This window comes from Theropithecus gelada, chromosome 3 (assembly GCF_003255815.1).
Source record: "Theropithecus gelada isolate Dixy chromosome 3, Tgel_1.0, whole genome shotgun sequence".
NCBI lineage: Eukaryota > Metazoa > Chordata > Mammalia > Primates > Cercopithecidae > Theropithecus > Theropithecus gelada.
In genome coordinates, this window is record NC_037670.1 from 44,736,918 (window position 1) to 44,760,969 (window position 24,052).

The 24,052-nt window shown below is 33.4% G+C and overlaps 1 protein-coding gene across 1 annotated transcript in view; it reads left to right on the top strand.

Annotated features, from left to right (window-relative positions):
• TMPRSS15 (transmembrane serine protease 15) overlaps window positions 1-24,052 on the top strand; it is a 131,688-nt gene that overhangs the window by 20,187 nt on the left and 87,449 nt on the right. Inside the window, exons 4-8 of the mRNA XM_025380284.1 lie at window positions 139-290; window positions 4,315-4,350; window positions 10,950-11,081; window positions 18,067-18,175; window positions 21,630-21,736. Of these exons, the coding sequence (XP_025236069.1) occupies window positions 139-290; window positions 4,315-4,350; window positions 10,950-11,081; window positions 18,067-18,175; window positions 21,630-21,736 (536 nt within the window). The remainder of the gene's footprint in view (window positions 1-138; window positions 291-4,314; window positions 4,351-10,949; window positions 11,082-18,066; window positions 18,176-21,629; window positions 21,737-24,052) is intronic.

The following is a 24,052-nucleotide window of genomic DNA, read 5'->3' on the forward strand; positions in this document are numbered from 1 at the left end:
TAGCCTATCTTACACACGTATAATGAGAATTAGCAAGATGATAACTACAGAGAATTTCAAAGACATTTAACATGAATTGAACACAAATCAGTTGAAGATGGCTGACTTTTTCCTCTTATATCATCTTTTGCTTTGCAGAAATGGCAGCATTATAGTCACATTTGAACTTTTCTTTGCCCAGTGGGTGTCAGATGAAAATGTAAAAGAAGAACTGATTCAAGGCGTTGAAGCAAATAAATCCAGCCAACTGGTCACCTTCCATATTGATTTGAACAGCGTTGATATCCTAGGTATCTGTGAACATTATTTGATCTCTTTGAATCATTACGCTATGAAATTAAAATTCTAGCAATATACCAGGGAGGAAGTGGAATCATGCTTGACCTTAGGAACATGTCTTATTGCCTGAGGTGACACATTTACATGAGAAAAGTAAAATCTGAAGAAACCATATTTGAAGAAACTTAACAATGAGAAAAAGTTTATAAAATATCAAATACCAAGGAGATTCTGGAAGTGTTGGCCTGCATAGAAGCTTGTGGGTCTTATGCATTCTTTGCACTGGTCAAGCACACCCTAACTTCAGGAACTCTCTCTAGACATTGTTAGATTGTAAAATCCAGTGGCAAGGTCCGATCTCTAATTGAGAAGCTAAAAAAAGGAGAAAAAAGTAGAGTCAATGAGTTTGATTCTTTCCAGTTACTTATTTATAAAAATTAAATATTTATTTTAAAATGATAAATAATTTTAACATAAGAATAAACCAAAAAAGAAGAAATATGGAACATCAAAAATAACAAAAATATGTTTATAAATGCTTAGATTGTTCCAAATTTTCCATTCTAACTATCCTTCTTTTAATTCAATTCAACAAACACAGTGTCCTTATTGAGTACTGTTGAGAACAGTAGTCATTTGCCAAGGTCATCTAGATTCAATCCCTTACTTGTAAACCTTGGGACTAAATACATTTTGGAATTCAGAAGTGTTTGGATGTTAGAAAGTTAGCCAATACATAAATAGCTACACTGAGGGGAATAAAGAGAAACTCTAAATAGCCTAACTATTCAACAAGTTCAACTAGTTTTGCTACAAAATGAGATCAGTCAGTATATTTGCCTCTAAATCAAATACAAAAAAAAAAAAAAATGCAGGAGTTTTGTTTGTTTAATTTGTAATAGTAGATATGAGATTGTGGATCTCTAGGTGCTTCTCTTCAGAGCGTTGTTTCATCAAGTATAGTTTCGTTTTTCACTGAGTCTCCTGCAACATCCTGCAGCTCCTGTTCAGCAAGAAGATAAATTCTTAGTCCTTCCTCTACCAATGGTTTGGACCCATGTCACAGCTGTTTGAGCAGAGACTGTCAATTTTGAATCTTTGATTCAGATAAGCTGAAAACTACTACTGGCTATTATTAGCTAGAACAGGTGGTTTACCTATCAACATTTTTGCTCTCCACATTAATCCTCTTATGTGATGCCATTACTATCCCCAAATCAGGGAGAAGACCAAAACACAGATACTTTTGGTAAATGGCCTTTTCCACACAGTCATTTAGACTTAGGCATTCTGACCTCTGTGGTCTGATCCTGATGTCTGTGCTCTTAACCTTTATACCAGTTTGTTTGTAATGTTTTTATCTCTGAACAATTTTAATTGATTGTTTTCATGGTCATTTTTCTTTTTTGACATGGAAAAATAAATATTTTCATTTTTTATTTTTTAACTTTTAAGTTCAGGGTACATGTACAGGTTTGTTATATAGGTAAACTTGTATCATGGGAGTTTCTTGTACAGATTATTTTATCACCCAGTTATTAAGCCTAGTACCCATTACTTATTTCTCCTCATTCTCTGCCTTCTCCCACCCCCCATCCCAATAGGCCCCAAAGTTGTCATCTTACTATCTCTATTTGAAAGTGCATTGGTTTCTGATAGCCTGTTCTGGCAAGCGAATTGACAGATATGCTGAAACTTATTTTCATGATTTCCTATATTTGGATCATCTGAGGAAATAGAGTTTGTGATTTTTAAAATTATATGTTTATTCAATGAAACCATATCCTTTGAGTTAATTTAGAATTAGTATCACAAGCGTAATAAACTGTATTACATCAGCCCAAGAATATTCTCAACAAGTAGAAGTTACATTTAATTTGTTTAATTGTGTTAAAACACATTTATAAACACGGTACCAAGCTTAATTATAGGTATTTCAGTTTAATATCCATTTGTATCATGTGAATTTTCAAATTTATAAAGTTTTAAAATTAGTTAAGAATTACATAGATATCTTGAATTTTTGTATAATACACTGTCAAACGTAATAAAAATTAAACCATATTCTTATGAAAAGTCACATAAATCTTATTTTATCTTCAGTGTCAACACTCTACCATGTATCATTTACAAAACTTCAATAGGTTTTATAGAACCAACACAATTCAAAAACGATGAAATGCTGAAATAAACTAGTTAGTAGAAAAGAATATACTTCTTAGCCCACTTATCATCAATATAGTTTTGAATAAAAACAAATTCACCACATGATGATTTTTCATGAAATATACTTTGATTTCCTTTATATCTTGCATAGGTGAGTCTATACTTTTAAAACTATTAAACATGTTAAAGTTTGAAGAAAATTGCCAGCTTTTGTCTTTTATGTGCAAAGCACTTTTTACTTATATATCACTTAGTTCCAAGGAAATATTAATTATGTGAAAGATTGTTTTGCAATTGTTACCTTCATATGTTTTAGTGTAAAACAAGGGGTTTTAGGTATGCCAAGATTGGTGCATCATGTTATATTAGTTGGCTAAAATATAAATTATTCTATGTAACTATGATTAATAAATAGATATCTTTCTTAGAAAAAAAAATAAAGCAAACTTTTTGCATAAGTAAGTTGTATAGAAAGAATATGCAGACTCTGGAAATTTATCAAATGTATTGCAACCAAATAACAAATAGGAAGATTTAGCATGGGAGAGTATAAAATAGGAACTCCAAAGGATCAGATGTCCTTTGAATTAATATTCAAGTTGTACTCAATGTTTTGTAATGTATTTATATCATAAACCCATGTGTCAAATCAACTTGACTTTATTCCAGCATCTTTGGAGAATTTCTCTACAGTAAGCCCTGCAACAACTTCAGGTCAGTGTTTATGGCACTTTTTAAAATATAACTTAGGGATCATCAAACTCTATGACCTAGGAAAATATACATTTTTTTTCTTGCAGCTATTTCTGAGGCATTTAGTCTTCATATCAAGCTATAAGAAGCTTATATTGGTTAGGAATAACATAGTTCGTAATATTATAATGTTCCTAATGCCTCATCACTTATGCCAAGGATATACATTTCCAATTTCAATGTTCCTTTCATATTTTAAAATTTATATACATATATATGAGAGACATATGAGTGTGTGTGTGTGTGTGTCTGTGTGTGTAAAATGTCTCCATAAACAGCTCCAATCATGGTGCCTTGGTGATGAAGCTATGGCACTTGTGAGGTCACTAAGGGGTGAGATAAAGAAAGATCACTTTCAGAGTATATTTCACTTTGGAAAGGAGAATCCAGGCTTTATATTAACTACTCTATTCCAGCATTTTCTTCACCCCATCTCTCGAACTACAATTACAAAACTTCATAGTTATAAAACTATGAAGATACTACTTTCGGTATAATAATCATGACCATTTTTATAATAGTTGAAGTCTTATTTTTTAAGCCATCCTCTTTAGCCCAGGTACTATATTTTACAAACATTACCTATTTCAATGATTAGAGTGATTTTGTACAGAGGTCATAATATTTTTCTATTTGAAAGAATACATTAAATAATAAGTAACATGCCCAGGGTCACACAGTTACTAAGTGTTAAACTCAGAAATCAAAAGCAGTTCCTTCTGATTCCAAAGCCCATGGTCTAAGCATATCCCATGCTTCTCTTTCATACACCATCAACTTAACTTGGAACATTTATGTCTATGGTCATTATGAGATTAATGAATACTCGTATTTAGTTATTGATCATTGAATAACCTTGTCTTCTTTAGTTAGAAAATAAAAGATGAGTTAAAAATCTAAAAACCTCTACTCTACAACTCTAAAAACATCAAAGACACAAAAGATTTATTCTTAAATCCAAATACAAATGACATACTTCTAAATGAATAAACACTAATAATTCATAATAACTTTTAAAATTCTTAGGTTAATTATTATACAGAATGCATATACAATAAATTCCTGGTAATTAGTTTAAAATATGTAATAATTATTTTAATATAATTTATTTTTCAGGCAAACTAACAACCACCAGTCATCTGGCAACTCCAGGTCAGTTTTAATAATATTTTTTTTTGAAAGAAAGTTTTCACTTACATTTTATTTTAGGCCCCTGAGAAGTCTATGATGCCTTAGCAATAAATATTGCACCTATTTTATAGACAAGAAACCAAGAGCATAAAAGTTTGCAGTTTTAGCCCTGGATTTCATCAAAGTAAACAATATATTTAGGGCTAATGCCTGAGTTGTCAGATTTCACTTTTATCCTCTGTCTATTATTAACATAACTGTGATTATCTATTGATAAGAATGTCACCCATAGGATCAAAAGGTTTTCAACTAAGGAAGCAGATTTTATCAGAAATTATGATTTTTTTTCCTTTGATTATTCTCTTTGCATACAAGTTAGACATGCTTGCTTTCTCCTGTTAACACAGTACTTGTGGCCAAAGCAGAACCAAAGTAGCCTTGGATTCATTCATTCAAGAATTTTAAGTATCTACTTTGTGTCCACTCTCAGTATGTATCTTTGGTGTGCCAATTTCTCTGCATTTCTAAGAATTGTCTGCTGTGCTTCTGTCAATCAACTAAAATACCTTCTCTGGTCCTGACTTAATCTTCATATAAAAATGTCCTGGGTGCGTCACTAATCCCTTTAAGCAAATTAAATAAAGGCAATATTGTAGATCTTCATATAGTTCCCAATAATACCACTACCATGTTATACTATTAAAATTTACATAAATATTGTATACATAGAGGGAAAACATTTGTAAAATTATAAAAGCCATTCTTAGCAAGGGTAAAGAATTCTTGCATAAAAATTGTTGGTGTAATATTTGAAAAGCAAAGCAATACATAAATCAATCAAAATGCTTTAGGAAACAAGCCGTCACAATTCTAAAACCCATGAAGATCTATTATGATAGCATAAGCCTGTCTGCAGTTGTGTTAGGTTATATCCAAACAGCAGCACAACATATTGACAAAAAAAAAAAAAGCCTGCCACTGAGCCCACATTCCTGTCTCTAATGTGGAAAATTATTTACAGCCTCTCAAATCCTCTCCCAACACACTTTGAACAAATGCTTTTGGGATTGATAATGGCTAATTCTTTTGCTTTCAAAGTAAACTGAATAAGTAAGATAAATATATTTTGAAAACTACGTTCCTAAAACCTTGAAAGTCAGTAACAAGTATCCAAATTAAGGCCATTTTTCTATTTGTTTAGAGGTTCATCAAATGATTAATTCAAAGTCGTTAGGGCCCTCTTAGTTGTATAAAATGTCCTAATAGTAATATGTAGAATGTATTAGGTAGAAATAGTGTTTTAAATAAAGCAAGAAAGCACTGGACTTAAAAGAATGTTTTCTCCTTTACTATTCTGAAGACATACCTGTTAAAAAATATAAAGAATTGGCTGAAACATCTGCCCAATTTCCTCTGAGCAAAGAAGGAAATGATGAATGAGGGGTCAGAGAGCATGGGACATGTGCCAGCCATATTTTTCTCTCCTGGTCAGTGGAGCAGAAATCTTCTTTTCTACATGTAAACTACAGAAATGGGGGGCAGTGTACACTTAACTGTGTCTTTCACATTTTGTATAATTGATAGTCAAAATAAAGATCAAAATGTAACACAAATTCTCAATCACTAAAAAGACATGGGTGAATTCACGCATTACCTAATTTCAACAATCAATTTATATGTATGTGGCAAGCTATCTAGCCTATTTGAACTTTATAAATTATCTGAAAAGTAGATTAAAATACATTTCTTAGAGGATGATCATGAGAATTGAAAGAGAGATAATACGGATACTCACTGTACTATGGTCAATATGGTGACTCCCACAAAGGAGCAGGAGGAACACCACCAATACTAGATTCCTACTCCTTCCCTCTTCTGAGTTTGATGAAACAGAATCGAACAAAACAACTATTTGGATACTTTATTTAAAAGATTCACAAAAAACCCTAAATTTAAAACAAGATTATTATACTGGGTAATGCTCATTTTGATCTGAACTTTTATTTCTCCAAAAACACTTTGTTTCTAAACATTTCCTGTTATCAGAGACTGTATTGGATTACCTTAATCAATTCTCAAAGTATTATTATAAGGTAAGTAGGTGGTGAAATGTCATATTCTTTTTCTTTTAAGTGAATCCATGTGCTACATGAGTGCCCAATCATCCTTGCCGTTTATTCCTCTCATATGGCAAGATACTGTGTATTTATAGAGGGGAATGAGGCAATTAAACGTGAAAACTGCATTTTCCAAGCAGTAATTTATTATGAATATGACTTTCAGGGATTTTAAGTTTATTCTCATTTTTATATGCCTGGAAGATAGAGTTTGAGAAAAATCAACAGATGCATGCATCATATACCTGATATTAGTACTGTTATAAATTCTGCCAAAGAGAATTTTTTGTGATAACGGTACAAAGTTCATGAGGATTATGCTCTATCATTCAACTGCTTTTGTTGCCAATGACCTGTCAGTTTTACTAACCCACTTAGAACATTAGCGGCGAAGGACTGGAACTGAGGTGACATTACACAGATTAATTTCTAGAGTGCTACAGAGTGCCTAGAGCGGGTGTTTTGGCAATTGCTCCCATGTTTGAGGGATTTCTAGACGACAGCTTGTTCTAGTCCTTTGTTACTTACTGTGTAGGCAATAGCTGCAGAAAACAAAAGTTTCACTATCAGGGTCTTTCTCAGTCTCATAAAGTATGTAATCTTGCTACCAGTCCACTGTGTGAAAGAGTTTGAGGACTGAAGAAAAAGAATAATTGGTTGATTTAGTGAAAAACATGAAATTGGGCCAACACAACCTAAGGTAGAATGATGTTCCCCGATTTAATTACTTTAAGACTGAGATGCAGAGATTTTATCTGATACCAAATGTATGGTGACTTTAAGAATTGCTCTTTTTCTGCACTTGAGAAAACAACATTTATCCATTACTAAGCACTCTCCTCTAACTTAAGACATTCCTATTCACATGGTATCAAGACTACTAAAGAATCTTTCTACCAATAATTTCATTTGGATTGAAAAGCTACAGTCTTGCTTACAATAAAATTTTAAAAAGCCTAAATTTGTTCTATAGAGTAAATGAGAATTTCTGTAAGGTAATAATCTATTTTCCAGCATAGCACAGTGAAATAAAACTGGTCTCTAAAGGCAAACATTCATGGATGAAGATTCTGCTTCTCCTATGGAGTAAACTATCAGGATCTTGGGCTTAATTTGTCTTAACCAGTTTTGGCCACCAAGTACTATTATCCCTTTTCAAACTATAGGAACAATAAAAATCTGTGATTTCCAAACTATGGTTTCAATTTATCATGTTGTATGTAACATCTCTTACAAATTATTTGGAAGGCAAAAAATAATGGATTTTAGTCTTTTTACTCTCCACGATGCCTAGCACAGAGCCTGCTCTCAGTAGGCACAGGAGGCTCCTAGTGTCAAATCACTGGAAATTGTTTGGGCATTGGATCACTCTGAAATAATCCTCTCTGAGCGTATGCTGAATTTTTCACGTTACAGATACAAATGATTAATTAAAGCCTTCTATTTACAGAACTGCAATATAATTCACTGGTGTGTTTTCATAATATGTCAAAAGTTAGTGTCCTGAAGGTAAAATACCACATGGATTACAGAAAACAAGTGCACTTTTCCCCACTGAGTTAATAATGCCTAATATTAAGGAAATTTGATTAGTTTTTAATAAATGAAACCAATTATTCTCTTTGTTTTCTTTAACTAGAATTGATAAACTCCTTTCCTAAAAATTTTCTGTTGGGAAGCACAATTTGCTACAGACTTCTTAAAAAAAAGAAATATTAGAACAAAAATTAAGCAATGAAATGCAAACCAAGTAATACTCAAGTCAAGAACTCTAGTTTGAGAGTGCAAACCCATTTAAACTAAACTGGCATCTGGCTAGGTGTAACAGCTAATGTTTTAATTGATTTTTGTTAGAAATTGTAATCATATATATTCACGTAGGAAATGAAAGAGAGAGAGAGAAGAGTCAGTAAAAATATAATTTGACAAAAATTTAAAAACTCACTACCATTGTATAAGAATGACATTCACATTTTTCATATTAGTTTTAATATGGGAAACTTCTGTTTCCTCATGGACCAAGTCAGTTGAAGAGTGTTTATGAAACAGTCTGGAGAGAACCAGAGTGCAACTTAAGGGTACCTCATATTCCAACTTAAATTCAAAATACTTCAAACTAGACTCAGTTTATAACCCCACAATTTGTTCATCTCGTAATCACTACTGCAACTAATGGCCATTAGTAACCCAACTGGTCTCTTCAGTAATTCAACTGAATTACTTAGCATCCCATTCTCCACCTTCACTAATCTTGTTCAGAAGCACACGTGGTCACTGAAGCTCATCAATTTTACCTGTAAAGTAGCAACTGAGTCCGTGGCCCATCTCCTCTGCCATTGTGAGACTTCTGCTCTCATCTTTCATGTGGACCCTTGAAACAGCTTCTCGAGTCGTCCTATTCAAGTGATGTTTCACATGTTTCACATATTTCACATGGTCCAACAATTGCCTTTAGGAAACATGGACTGGTCATATTGCAGATACATGTAAAATGTTCCAGTGCCATCGCCTATTGAAAAATATCTCTAACACTTAACAAAGATAAAAAGGTTCGCTAGACTCTGGTACCAAACTCCTTCCTGCTATGCCTTCCATAAACATCCCACTGTCTAGGTTAATGAGACTCATCTGTTTCTCATATACTGATGTACTCCTGACACATCACTAAATACATTCCATATCTCTCTCCTCCTGGTGCATTTCTAGGTATACATCAAAAACTAATTTAAATATGACCGTTTCTGTAAAAATGTCTTTAATTCTTGCCTTAGAAGGAAACTAATTGCTTAAACTTTGATGCTCCCATAGCACTTTTTAAATCTCTCTCTTTAAAATATAATTTGTAAATAAATAAGTTCCCCCACTGAACTTCAAGCTTCATAAAAAGAGAGAGGCTCTGACTTACTCATTCTTTTATCTCCGTCTCTTAAAATTCCATGACAAAAATGTGTACAAAATAAATACTTGTGGGGTCAATAAATGATTATTCATGAGATCAATCGAGTGCAAGTGATATCGCTTGCTGGTGTGGTTTTGGGGTCCGATCTAGAGTTCAACAGATATTGAACAGAGATGGGATGCATCAGGAACTGAAGCTCCCATGAGAAGCGTTAGGACAGCCAAAGTGATATATGTTCGCAGCTATATCCCAAATTCGTCTTTGAAATGTTGAATACTTGGAATTCTATTAGCTACTCGTAAAATAAGACACAGTTTTAAGTATAGTGCTTTCTTTGGTTTACGTATTTATAAAGCACGTATGAGATTCTATCAAATATTATGCCTTTTCTGGATTAACAACTCAATGGTTAAGGACTTTTGATGAATAGCTCTTAAATATCAACAAATATATGCCTTTGAGTTTATTAAATAATATTTTTATTATTATTTATTGTTTTCCTACATGGGAGTACTCTGTCATTTGAGAATGGCTTTGATCTTTACTCTGTCCTATAGTTTTAGATGTTGGGTGTTCCATGAATTTCCCATTGGTTTATATTCATTTTAATTACAGCCAGTTGCACATGTCTAATTTAGTTGTATGTAAACTCAGCAAAAATGTACAAATGTTTTTAGTTAAGAAATGACTTAGTAGGTTCATTGACACGGGCATTTTTACTTTTCCAATTAATTTTATAGAGCGGAAGGAGAAATTTCAGATTTTCATATTTTTAAAACCCAGCAGATGGCAGTAGAGTTCTGGCTTTAAGATTAAGAACAATAACCAAAAAGAAAACAAAAATGAGTTAAAGATCTCCAAAACTTTGCACCATCCTTGTTATTATATTCAGAGGCAAAAGTATTCAAATTTCCACATTGGCCTAAAATTTTTTAAAAAGTCTTTATCTTGTAGGCATATAAGAGTATGTCTTATTTTCGGAATTGCTCTTAAATTTTCCAAGTTAATTTCTAGAAGTAAAATGTGTTTCTTGGTGCATCTCTAGACTTAAGTTGATGAAAGTGGGGCAAGTGAAGGACAAGGCAGGCTGAGAGGTGCACATTGTTCGGATCCCCTCCAGAAGATGGCACGAAACCCTGCAGGGGTGTGTTTACAGTGTACCCCCTAAGAATCTCTGACCCCAAGAACAAAGAGATACTGAACAGAAATAGCCATTAGGTTTCTTCATTGTTCAATGTCACAATGCACTGGGAATTTTAAGTGTTTCTCTTACTTTAAAATGACTTCGGTTGGTAAATGTACTCTACGGAATGGAAACCTTGACTTAAGACACTATATTTTCAAAAAATAAGCTTATGAGTAAATGAAGTGGCTGCTAGATGTTGCAGATGATGATAAGCTTTCCAAAATTGCCCCTCATGAAATTTCAAAATTTAAAATGCTCTAATTTTACAAATGATTGATTTACAAATGAAATAAATATTCCCATGGCAGTTGAAGAATATACTTATAAGTAAGAACCCCAGTGGCAAAAAGGTCTATTAAATATTTAAACATTGTACATATCTCATCAATTGGAAATTAATTTCCATTGTTTTTTAAAGGAAATGTCTCAGTAGAGTGCCCGCCTGGTTCAAGTCCTTGTGCTGACGCTCTAACGTGTATGAAAGCTGATTTATTTTGTGATGGAGAAGTAAACTGTCCAGACGGTTCTGATGAAGACAATAAAATGTGTGGTAAGTTCTCCCCACTACTCTCTCTCCTTCTATTTTATCCTCCTTCACTGTAAACACACAAACACACACACACACACACACACACATACACATTCTAATCTCAAATACCTGAAACTACTGAAGAATGAGCTATTTAAATAGCTATTTTTATAGTATAATATAAAATCTAAAAATAATTGTATTAATATTTTCCTAAACTTTATAAATAATATTAAACTTATTAATTAATTAAACAGAATTCCATTTGATCACTACAGAAAGGAAGATGTGATTAACAATGTCTGTCATAAATGTGGGGATGGGATTTGCTAAATTTTCATCTCTTCTCTATGTTAAGCTAATCCAAACTATTATTAATTTGACTTATTCGATAGACATTCTCACTTCTTATTAATGGTTTTCATGTTTTTTCACTATCATATCGGTCTTTTTCTTTCAACATTTTAACAGTACCTAACTCAATGAGCACCATATTAAAATTTTGACTGTTGCTTTTATTTGCCTCTTGTAGTTCTATAAATAATAGAAATAGGATATGAATAAGAACTTAATGCCTCATAAGTAAAACTTCTGTGTTTCATTTGTATATTTTGGCATTTTTTGAGTGTTAATAACAATAACGTTATTTTTTTTATTATTATTATTATTATTATTAGGCACTTAAGTAGCAGTTACCATATACCAAGCATGACTCTAGTTGATTTAAACTACATGTTTACTCTTTGGCTTATTTCTTCATGTTATAGCTGGATTCCACTTAGGAAAGTTTACTAGAAAGCAGCATCTAAATAGGTAATTTATTTTTGTGTGCAACATATTTAAGAAGATTTCCACATAGAACTATAATAGTTCTCCCTTATTAGTGGTTTCCACAGTTTCAACTACCTACTGTCAACCACAGGGCACAACAGTAAATGGAAAATTCCAGAAATAAACAATGTATAAGTATAAAGTTGCACATCATTCTGAGTATTGTTATAATTGTTCTATTTTATTAGTGATTATTGCTGTTAATCTCCTATGGTGGGTGTGTATGTGTAAGAAAAAAAACATAGTAGATATAGGGTTCAGTACTATCCATGGTTCAGGCATCCACTGCAGGTGTTAGAATATATCCCCTGTGGATAAGGGGAGACTGCTGACTTTGGATAAGTCTAACTGATATTTTGTTTTATTTAACAGAAAGTATTAACTGCACATTTTTTGGTATGGCTTATAATTAGTTTTAAAACTATCAGTACAATTAGTGCCCAAAGTGTGTTACAGACTGTAGTTACTATTTGCTATACTTTTCTATTATTTGTTATACTTTTCTCATCTTGCTTGACAGTAATTAAAGATGAGTATTCCAATAACGATGAAAGTTTTCAAAGCTACCTATCCACTCAGTACACATTTTAAAAGCCAGGCAGTTAGTCTGTTTCCCAGTACCAACTCAACGAAAGGCAGGTCCACTACAGAGACTCCCACTAAGCAATCCCAATGCAAATGTTCTTGGATAAAATTCAGACCTTTAAAGTTTAACTACATACTCTGAGGTGCACTCAGAACATATTGGAAGAAAGTGCAGGCTACAGAATATTTTTAAATCTGTTTTATATAACTAAGTTACTCAAAGAAGAAGAAAGCAATGTTCTTGCTTTGCTATGACTTTCAGGCATTTTCCAAAATCTTTTCAGGGAGAATATGATACAAGTGTGCCATCATGAGGTAACAAAGGTGATGTTGATTTCTGTTTCAAAAACAATAGTGTACGTCAACTTAAACACATGGCTTTAAGCCAATATAATGATGATCAACATCCTTAAATAGAGGAAAAGGCATAACTACCAAAATACATGAATCATATATTGAAAAATGTATGCACCTATTATTTTGTTATTATGCTCGTGGTATTCATAATTTTCATGATGAACTAATATCAGTGCATATAAAAAAACCACAGGAATATCATGCAAGTGTGATAATTTGTCCTAAAATAAGTTTTAATGCTATGAATCATTTTTCTGAGCCACTCAAAACTCAGGAGATGAGCCTCAGTATTAGAATGGAAGTAATTATCTAAGTTTGTTTTAAAAATATAGTCGAACTGCATTGTTACTTCTTAGTATCACAAAGATTTTTTTGTTTATTGAACCTTAATAGTGACCAGCCGTTCATGTCACTAACTCTCTTAAGCGTGCACACCGTCACTTTCCATTTTGTTGATTCTCTTTTTTTTTGTTGTTTAAAGTAAGCTGTGTCTATTTTGGTAAATAAACTCGAATTATTTGTAGGATAATATTGTTTAAATCAATCAATTAATCTATTTTTATCCAGAGAGAATTTAAAAGTACAAGTTGCTTTATTCATTTTAAGTTGCTTCATTCATTGACTATGGTGAGCCCACAAGCCTAATGACTTTCAACACCAGCTCAAACTTCCAGCAGCATTATTTCCACCTGAAAGCCGCTGTCCATCAATCTATATTCACGGAAAAAAATTATAAAATTAATTTAAGATAATTTTTCCAATATGAAATTGACCTTTACTCTCTCTCTCTCTCTCTCTCTCTCATTGATTTATTTACTTTTATGCTCCAACTGGGAGCTCTAATTCTGGTTTGTGTTATAAATAGAGTCATATTAACGTTGTCTTCCTCATGCAACTTCCTCTTTTAGTCTTTAGTTATTTAGGTTTGCACACTTACAGTTGACTATAGCTGAAACAAGATTTCTTTAAATTGTTTTTGTCTTCTGATTAGAATTACATCAGCAGGAAAGTTCACTTTTTAGCTGACCTATGAAAAGGAAAGATGCTGATTCACAGCCTTTAAGCCAATGCTTAACTCTTTGGAAGTTGGCGAGTGTTCTCATAGTTTGCATGCCTCACGTGTGTATCCATAATAGAGCTTGGTGGCTAAGCATAGATCATGTTTGATTTACATATCCTGGAGATTTCAATGCCATGAGCAAAGACACAATTAGTGAATATTCAGCCAGCAGAGGGAGCTCTTCATTGGTCCTAAGTGCATACCCTTATGAATTCCATCCCATTACAGGTAACATTTCTGATAATGCAGTAGAATGTCTGCTACTATTTGACAGGCTCATTTATCTTCTACTTAGATTTTTTTTTTCTGATGCCGCACTAGAAAGCACTGCACAGTCTAAAAAGTCACCATCCTAAGCACCCAGCCATCCTACTCATCCACCACTGGGTCATATATTTTTTCCTGAAAACCTATCCTGCTTCATTCATGGTCATTTGTACTATTAGGTTCTCCAGAAACATCCTGAAATTAAATGAAAAAAATATATAAGAAAGTGCCTTACACAAGCCTCTATCTTGAAATGATAATATTTTGGCATTCTGAGTGTTGCTATTAGAAATAATTCAATACTACTTTAATTTTATTTTAAACACGTTTAGGAATATTCTCTATATTTGCTTGAATGCAGGAATTGACTAGAGCCTCATTAGAGCAGAATTTGACCTGTGGAGTATCCATTCCCACTAAAACTTAGTAACATGACAGAATACTGGACAGGAAAATTGATCAGATTCTTTAGGACATGCTAAATACTATGACAAACAATCTTAACAATTTACGACAATAACAGTTTATTTATCACCTATATCACAGTGCAAGAAAAATGGCAAATGGCTGTGCTCTAGGCATTCAGGATGCCTGCTCCTTACTTGCCACTCTCTCTGCCCCCAGAGTGCTCTACTAGATCCTTTACAACCAGCTGACTGACAAAGGAAGAATGTTACAGATATGTTCAGAAACCATATTTGGAAATAGACACAGTGACTTTTACAATCGTTCATTGGCCAACTCCATCACATGACCTTATCTGACTGCAAGGAATTTGGGGAAGTGTAGTTTAGTCATGTGCTCAGAAAAGAACTGAAACAGGGTCGTCAAACGTAGAACCGCCTTTGAAACTAGAGCCATAACTCAGCTTTCTGGAAATCATGAATCACCTTGTGCAGCACAAAGCTGTTGATACCTTTCCCAAAAAGATGCGTAGTGAACAGATGGGAACAATGACTAAAATTTTAACAACTTTACAAACAGGTTTTACGAATTCTTAAAGGGATCTTGTCTTGTTCCCTTTCTCTCCCTCTCTCTCTCTGTCTCTTTTGCGTCCCCGTTTGTTCTGGAATATTATTGCAAATGTGATCTATATTCTAACTTTAAGAACATTGAAAAAGATGGAAACCTTTAAAAAATTTTCTGTTTCTTCTTTTATTTATGTTTTCCCCCCTGCTTTTCAGTTCAAAGAGTGGGTGATGTCATTGTGATAGTGATAGATGCATATATATATTGTGATATTAGGCAATATACCACAGTATGCTCTAGAAAAAGATTGCCTGGCTTTCAACTGTTGCTTGTAAGCTTGGAGGCCTTATGGTAGTTAGTTAATCCATATATGCCTCAGTTTCCCCCATAACTTCATAGAGTTGTTATAAAATTACATTCATACATATATAATAACTTTGGAAAATGACTGGCACATAGTTAACACTCCGTAAATGTTGGCAGTTATATTTTAGCACTGACAGGATTGAGCGCCCTACCTCATGCACTGATAGGACTGAGCTCCCTACCTCATTGCTTCCAAAGTACTGTAACTCAAATATAAACTTCTCAATAGCAGTAGACTTTACTACACTGCCTACAATCTTTGAGTCCACAATATTTCTCGACAAACTGTAATTTAAAGGCTTTATATATCACATAAAAACGCAAGCAATACGATTTTCATTTTTATGGTCTTTGAATCTAAGGCATTAATTGCCCTGCTTGTTTGGCATGGTTTACAGTGAAAAACAGAGTTGAGGGTGAGAAAAGAGATTTGCTCTAACAACTAGAAAATTATTTAGCAAGTCATTAAAAAGTCACATATTTTACTATTTATCTTCAACTCATGACAAATGAGCCTTAATTTTATTTGTTTGTTGCAGCGATTATTATGCATAAGGCAATTCAGTTAACCACTATTTTTCCTTCTTTCTTGTGGTCTGTGCTGGATTGTTCAGAATTTAATCCTTGCTTCTTGACTTATTTTCTTTTCTAATCTTCATTCTTTTTTTCTTTTCTTTTTTTCTTCTGGGAATCAGGTTGCCAAATCATAAGCTAATGCAATTAATTCTTAGGCCATTGTTTTTAAGCAGACTTTGAATAATAAACTTAAGTTACCAAAGTAAATTTTTATGCACTTCAAAATATATATATGCCAAAAAATAGCAAAAACCCAATAAACACATAAAATTTTTATCAAGATTTCTATTTGCTATCTAATTTTTAATGTATTTATTCTTATATACATAAAATATTTTGTCATAAAATAGCTCATATTATGTAATTTGATAGAATCACTTTATAATTTTACAATGAGCTTTTTCATAGCTCAGTTTAGAATTAGCTTATTCTAAACACTCAGATTCCAAAAATGGCAAATTAATTTTAGCATATTTCTTTGATTTTTCTATCCTCCATTAATGCTTCTCCATATGAAGAATTTTTAATCTACGCAGACAAAAAGAGCACATTGTAGTGGTCATAATTTTAGAATACTGTGTCAACATAACCAAGTAACTAGCTAGATGGAAAATAATGTAAGAAAGACTAAAAATTGTGAAAATCTGGGTGGATTTTTGCATATACTATACATAGCAAGTGTATGAAAAAAACAAAAATCTGTAAGTTATGGCTCCTGGTTCACGCCTTCAAGAAGATTTTAATCTAGTTGGAATCTATTCAGATATAAATTAAAGGCAACTAATAATGCATGACTTTAAGGAGAGGTTCGTGAAATAAGTCTATGAAAACTAAAAGAGGAAAATGAGTAATTATGGAAAGCAAAAGTCTTAATCAGGAATATTGAATGAAAATATTGAAAATATTGAGCTAGTGATCGCCCAAAGGAGCAAGAGTAATGAACTTTAAAAGATGGACTAACAGATTTGTTGGATGGAATTCTATACAGGCCATTAGTACTATCATTTTCCTGGCCTTATTCTAATCTTTTTCAAGAAAACATAGCACTTTGTTCATATATTTGAAATTCACCTAGCTCCAATTTAATTCTAAAAATAAGACCAAAAAATGACTAGTTATTTGTCTAAACTGGCAGGTTGCAATTCAGATATATTTATTTCCTTGCAAATATGGAAGAATACACTTAAAGTGCAGCTTAGGGAAGTGTGTTTAGAAAGACAATGCTTTTGAACATGGCGCAGTGGCTCATGCCTGTAATCCTAACACTTTAGGAGGCCTGGGAGTGCAGATCACCTGAGGTCAGGAGATCGAGACCAGCCTGGCCAACATGGTGAAACCCCATCTCTACTAAAAATACAAAAAGTAGCCAGGCGTGGTGACAGGCGCCTGTAATCCCAGCTACTCCTGAGACTGAGGCAGGAGAATCGCTTGAACACGAGAGGCAGAGGTTGCAGTGAGCCAAGATGGCACCATTGCATTCCAGCACACACAACAAGAGCGAAACTCCATCTCAAATAAAAAAAAAGAAAGAAAGAGAGAGAGAGGGAAGGAAGGAAGGAAGGAAGGAAGGAAGGAAGGAAGGAAGGAAGGAAGGAAGGAAGGAAGGAAGGAGAAAGAGAGAGAAAGACAGAAAGAGAGAGAAAGAAAGAAGAAAGAAAGAAAGAAGAAAGGAAGAGAGAAAGAGAGAAAGAAAAAGAAAGAAAGAAAGAAAGAAAGAAAGAAAGAAAGAAAGAAAGAAAGAAAGAAAGAAAGAAAGAAAAAGAGAAAGAAAGAAGAAAGAAAAGAAAGAAAGAATTTTTCTAAAATACTTCAGGATAGGATGTGTATTAGTATTTAAAAATGGCTAATAGGTTTTCAACATGAAATCTTATTATCATTTCAATTTTATAAAATAGCCTTGTACAGATTCTGCCATGAATATTCTGTGAAATGTTTTGCAGCCAATTTGAATCCCAAGATTGTTTTTGTCTAACATTAATTGGCATCGTTTTGCAGCCACAGTTTGTGATGGAAGATTTTTGTTAACTGGATCATCTGGGTCTTTCCAGGCTACTCATTATCCAAAACCTTCTGAATCAAGTGTTGTCTGCCAGTGGATCATACGGTAATACAAGATCTTATGTTTTCTGTTCTTAAGTCATAAAGTGTTTTTCTGATGCAACGTCTTATTGTTTTCAGTACTTTTTAAAAGAATTATTGTTTTCATTAAGTATGAAGCAAAAACCTCCCAACTGAAAAATTGTACCAAAGATTATACTATCATTTTTAACCTTTTACAAAGGCATTCTGTCCTATGAACAATACTGTCTAATAAATGGGGTCATCTCATTGGGTTCTGAAGCAAGTTTATTTTTCTGTGGTGCACATTGATCACGTGCTGCCAGGCAAACAACACAGATGTATGGCTGTGTATCATGAGAAGTAGAATTTCACGTCACCTGCATTTGTCTATAAAATATATCCTTTCTTATTTCGCCACTGACTTTGTGGAGATCTCTAAAGGTGTGATTCAGTTACAGCAGATTAAGAGCAGGGAACAGCCTCTGTGTATGTCTTTCTTGCCATATCTCGAATGACATTTGGATCAGTCAATATATATTTTACCTCCATATTCTTAATTCAGTTAACCAATCATGATGATAATCAAAATAATCAGGCTGCTGATAGCTGATGTAGCTTAATGTTTACCTAAGCATTTTCATAGACAAGGAACACCTTAAGTTCCTTCCGGATATTCCAAGGAAAAAAGAATTTGTACTCACATAAATATAAGAGATCTTGAAATAAACTTATTTAAACTCTTAAAAGTAGGACTTCTTATAGCTTTAAATATGTTAACATGCAATGTAAGTCTCCAATGAAAACTTGCTTGTTAAAATGCTGAATATTTCCCCAACAGAGCATGCAGAATAAGTGCTCCATTGAATTCACTATGAAAAATTATATTCTAATTAATTCATTTGTATTAATAGCTAGATGGGATTATGGTTTACTGGTCTGACCTATAGTGTTATTTTAATCATTGTGATGACTCACTAGAAAACTACGGCAATCGATATAATAGCTGATTAAAGAAAGTTAAAAGTCGGAGCCTCAGGTTCTTGCCACACAGTATGAAATGGCTGCTTATTTCTTCCATCTCTGTCTTTTCCAGCTTGACTCCAGATTCCCTAAAGGTCTCACCAGCAGGCTCACTCCCTCGGTCTTTAAATTGACTTAACAGAGGCAGAATTGAAACAGCTTCAAACTGAGCTTTACTTTCCTTCTCTGTCTAAGCTGGGATGATCTTCTGCTCCCTCATCTTGATCCCCTCACCTCTGCCTGTGGTTACCAGACACGTCTTATAGTAGCCATGAGTATAACATCTCCTGCATTTACCTAACATGCTTCAAGGGCCCTCAAACCTAAGCACTCATCATAACCGCCCTTGGAGCTTCTCAAAATACACATTCCAGAATACACTCCGGGACTGCTGAATCTGATACTCAGGGCTGAAGTCCATAGGTTTGTGGTTTGGGTTTTTTTAGTTGTTTTTTTTTAATAACCCACCACCATTCTAACTTTATCTCCCTTGCAGCAAACACAGGTCAGGTTCAAAAATCTGAGTTTCTGCTTAGTTGTCTTTTAATGCTGCCGTGCTAGTAGCTGCTATTTCGCTAACACCAACTCCACTACTTGAAGACTAAACTTCAGCCCTGAAGTCCAGCCCACCGGCCATAATTATAGTATGGTGTTTGATCAACCTGAGGTCTTGCCACAAATGGACAGTTCTCAACAAGGACTTTTAGACTTTCAAATATTTGCTAAACTCTGTGAAGAACGTCCTTGATTGCCTTATTGGCCACATTACTACTGGTGGTGAACCTAAAAACCAGTCTTGCCATGTCCCTGCCTGTAGGCCTTTCTCACTCAGTATCCTCTAGGGCCAGAGTCAGAGGCCAGGTCACTTCTCAGGGCTCCTGCTTGGCCTTGGAAACTAAATCTCTTAAGTATTACCAGCCCTTTTAATCCTTTCCTGGGTCCATTTGCAGATGATCTAGCCAACCTCATGCCCAAGGAGGCTTAGACATTTTCACCCATACACACTTTTATTTCTTTCAGCCATGTTCAGAGAAACTTGGTACTTACAAAGCACTTGGAGGAGTTACTTACATTTCTGATTATAACACTTTAATAAGACAGTGGAGTTGTAAGTAGAGGTTTCACTAAGTCTCCTCTCTCTGAAACTATTATCTGAAAATGAAAATAGTTTAAATGTCAAATTTAAATTTTCTGATGAACCTGTCACACTTTTCCTTCTATGCTCTTATACCAGCAGCTAGATACAATATTTTTTATATCAATAGCATGCACTAGTTTCTACAAAGTATTAGATAATATAGGACTGAATGAATTAATCCCTGTCCTTGAGTCATATAAATTGTTAGGAAAGACATTTAAGTATGTAAATAACAATTTAACTGTCATACAATCAAGCTGTCACCTTGATGGTATGAACAATATACATGAATTGGAAATTTTAACATAATTAAAATGTTCATACTACCCAAAGTGATGTACAGATTGAATGCAAGCCCTATAATACTGATGGCAGTTTTTACAGAAATAGAAAAAAAATCTAAAAATGTACATGGAATCACAACAAAACCTGAATAGCCAAAACAAACTTGAAAAAATAACAAACCTGGGATCTCACACTTCCTGATTTCAAAATATATTACAAAGCTGTAGTAATCAAAACTGTAACATACTGGCAAAAAGACAAACACGTAGACAGAAAGAATAGAAAGCCCACAATAAAGCCTCACATATATGATCAAATGATCTTCCACGAGGGTGCTAAGACAACACAAAGGGAAAAGGATAGTCTTTTCCACAAATGACACTGAGAAAACCTGAAATGGTGCAGCTGCTATGGAGAACAGTGTGCAGGTTCCTAAAAAAATTAAAAATAGAATTCACATATGATCCAGCATTCCCAATTCTGAATATTTATCTCAATGAAATGTCTGCACTCCCATGTTCATTTCAGCATTAGTTACAATAACCCAAAGGTAAAAAGAACCTGAATGTCCATCATCTGATGATTGAACAAAGGAAATGTGATATATATATATATGAATATTAGTCATAAAGAAGGAAATCTTGTATATGATACAACATAGAAGAACCTTGAGAACATTGTACTAACTGAAATAAGCCAGTCACAGAGAGATAAATACTGCATGAATTCATTTACTTGAAGCATAGAAAGTAGTTAAACTCATGGAAATGAGAGGAGAATGGTGGTTGCCAAGGACTGGGAGGACTAAGCAATGGGGGAGTTGTCATTCACTGATACAGAGTTTCAGTCCTGCAAGTTAAAGAATTCTAGAGATCTGCTGTACATCATTGTGTTCATAATTGGCAATACTGCACTGCACACTTAAAAATTTAAGAGGGTAGATATCATATTATGTGGTGTTCACCACAAGAAAACACATACAAATTCTAGAATGCATTAGGAAATATGACAACTGTTAAAAATGTGGTAATCTATTTTTTTGCCTTTAATTTAGTGTAAACCAAGGACTTTCTATTAAACTGAGCTTCGATCATTTTAATATATATTATACAGATGTATTAAATATTTATGAAGGTGTAGGATCAAGCAAGATTTTAAGAGGTAAGTTGAAGCAAATATACAATTACTTATGAAAATGAAAATATGTGGGTAAATTTTTGGAGTGGTATGTTTTCCCTTTGATTTTGAAGTGAATATGGACTTGAAACTTATAAAACTAAAAAAAACAAAATTGCTTCTCATTATAAAAATTAGAAAATTAGTGCTCTACGTGTCTTCATAATAAAACAGTTACGTTTTAACATCATCCTCTTCTAATTAATATCTTAAAAATTATGTGAAACTTGTCAAATGGTTATAATTATCAATTTGGTTACCATACATTGTTTAAATGTTAGTGCCTATTAACCAAATTCAGTCTCTGAAAATTACTATTCTGTTTTCTCTGCATTGCATAGGTTATAAACCCACAAAGGTTCTGTTATTTTTTATGTTCATCCTGCTCCTCGTTCTCCTGCAGGCTAATACTAATAAAGTGGCTAAAACATTGTCTAGCCAAGGAGGTAGGCTAAGTAAATGACAGATGTGGATGGATGGTATTGTGACTATACAACCATTTATCGTTACACATGGATGGGGCTGGAAGCTGAAAAGAGGGCAGGGAATGCCCTAGTAATATACATCTGTTCATGCCCCTTTGTTCTCCCTGTCCCCAAAATGCACAGACCTATTCACAGTAACCAGTGAAATTAGGGGCAAAATTCCAGGAGGAAATCAGTGAGGATGAGGTAGAGAATGTGGAAACGAAGCTGAGGGAATAACTAGCTTTCCTCGCCTGTTGGAGAAATAGTTAAGTGTCGAGCTAAGATAAGGTTGGTGACATGTGTGATTAAATTTTACATAATAACTTTGTGTTAAGAACCTCGCCTCTCAAATTGTATTTGTGGGCAATGAAAAGTGAATCCTACTGAATAATGTTTTACAGATTTAATGATTTGAGAAATATGTAAGCATATGCTAATAATATCTCATTTTTATTAGGTGTTGACGTGTGATATTCTACTGAATAATCAATGTGCATTTTCTTATTTAATATTTTCAATAAACCTGCAAAATATGTTTTACAGAAGAGTAAAATGAGGTCTAATATATTAAATTACCATAAGTCCACAGTGTTGGAGGCAGAAATCAAATCCCAAACTCTCTGACTTGAAACATAATACAATTATTCTTTGTGCTTTAACAGCCCAAGTACACATATCATAATGAGTGTATATAATACATATGAACTCATGGTAAATCACATTTGCTCTTAAAAAGAATGGGCCAACCATTTCATAATCTATTTCTATATCCGATAAATGCAGTTTTTTAAAATTATTACCAACATAAATATTCACATAGGTGGACAAATAGGCTACTTCATATAAACATTTCCAAAGACGAATGTGGCATTAATAAACTTTACCATATATTTTCACTTATACTGTGTAAAGGAGTGTTGTGAGCACTTTGAGTTGACTCAATAAATGCTCTTCCAAACCAATTATGTAGGTGCTATTATCATCCCTACTATACAGAAGTTAAAATCTAAATTTGCAGAGGTTGGGGGCTGAATAAGTGGTAGGCATAAGATATTCTCATGTTTCTTAGCTCTTCAAATACCATGGTTTGTCTAAATATTATTTTCACACGATTAGGGTATCAGCAATTTGTGAATAAATTTTAAAACATTTAGCCATAGTGATGTGACTAATGGGCAATTAATTGCCATAAGAATGTAATGAGAAACTGAATATCCAAGCAGAAAATATCTATGAATGTGTAGTTACATTATAACAGGTAGTTGCTTAATTTTAAGGTATTCAGAATAATAATTTATTTTAAAGTTTTGAAAATTAAATATTTTAATTATAATCCGAAAATGTGAGAAAGTGTATTGGGTGTTAAATTTTCAAATTAAAAATTCTAACTTTTTCGAAGAAAACTAATAATACCTTACCATTGGTACCTAGCACAAAGTCTGGTGTATTGCAAAAACTCAAGGTTTATCTGAATTTACACCAACTGGGATATATTTCTATGATATGGTATTATAGTATATAATCAATGGAGACAAGCAGTATTTCCCATAACTGTAAAGTTAATTTGTATGGAAATAATGCTGATACTTTCATTCTCAAGTCACAAGCTCATCTTTCCCTAAATGTTTTAGCAATTCCTTTATGTGAAATATGCTTACAAGGTTTGCTTTCATTAAATTCCAATTCAAAATATATAATCTCAAATGCTGTTATTATTTGTACACTATTGGAAATATATAAATTTTTCACTTAGGGTAAGTGGGATTATATAGAGACAATGTAAGGAATTATCTTTGTAAAATAGTTGTTATATACCTGATTAGGGGCAAATCAG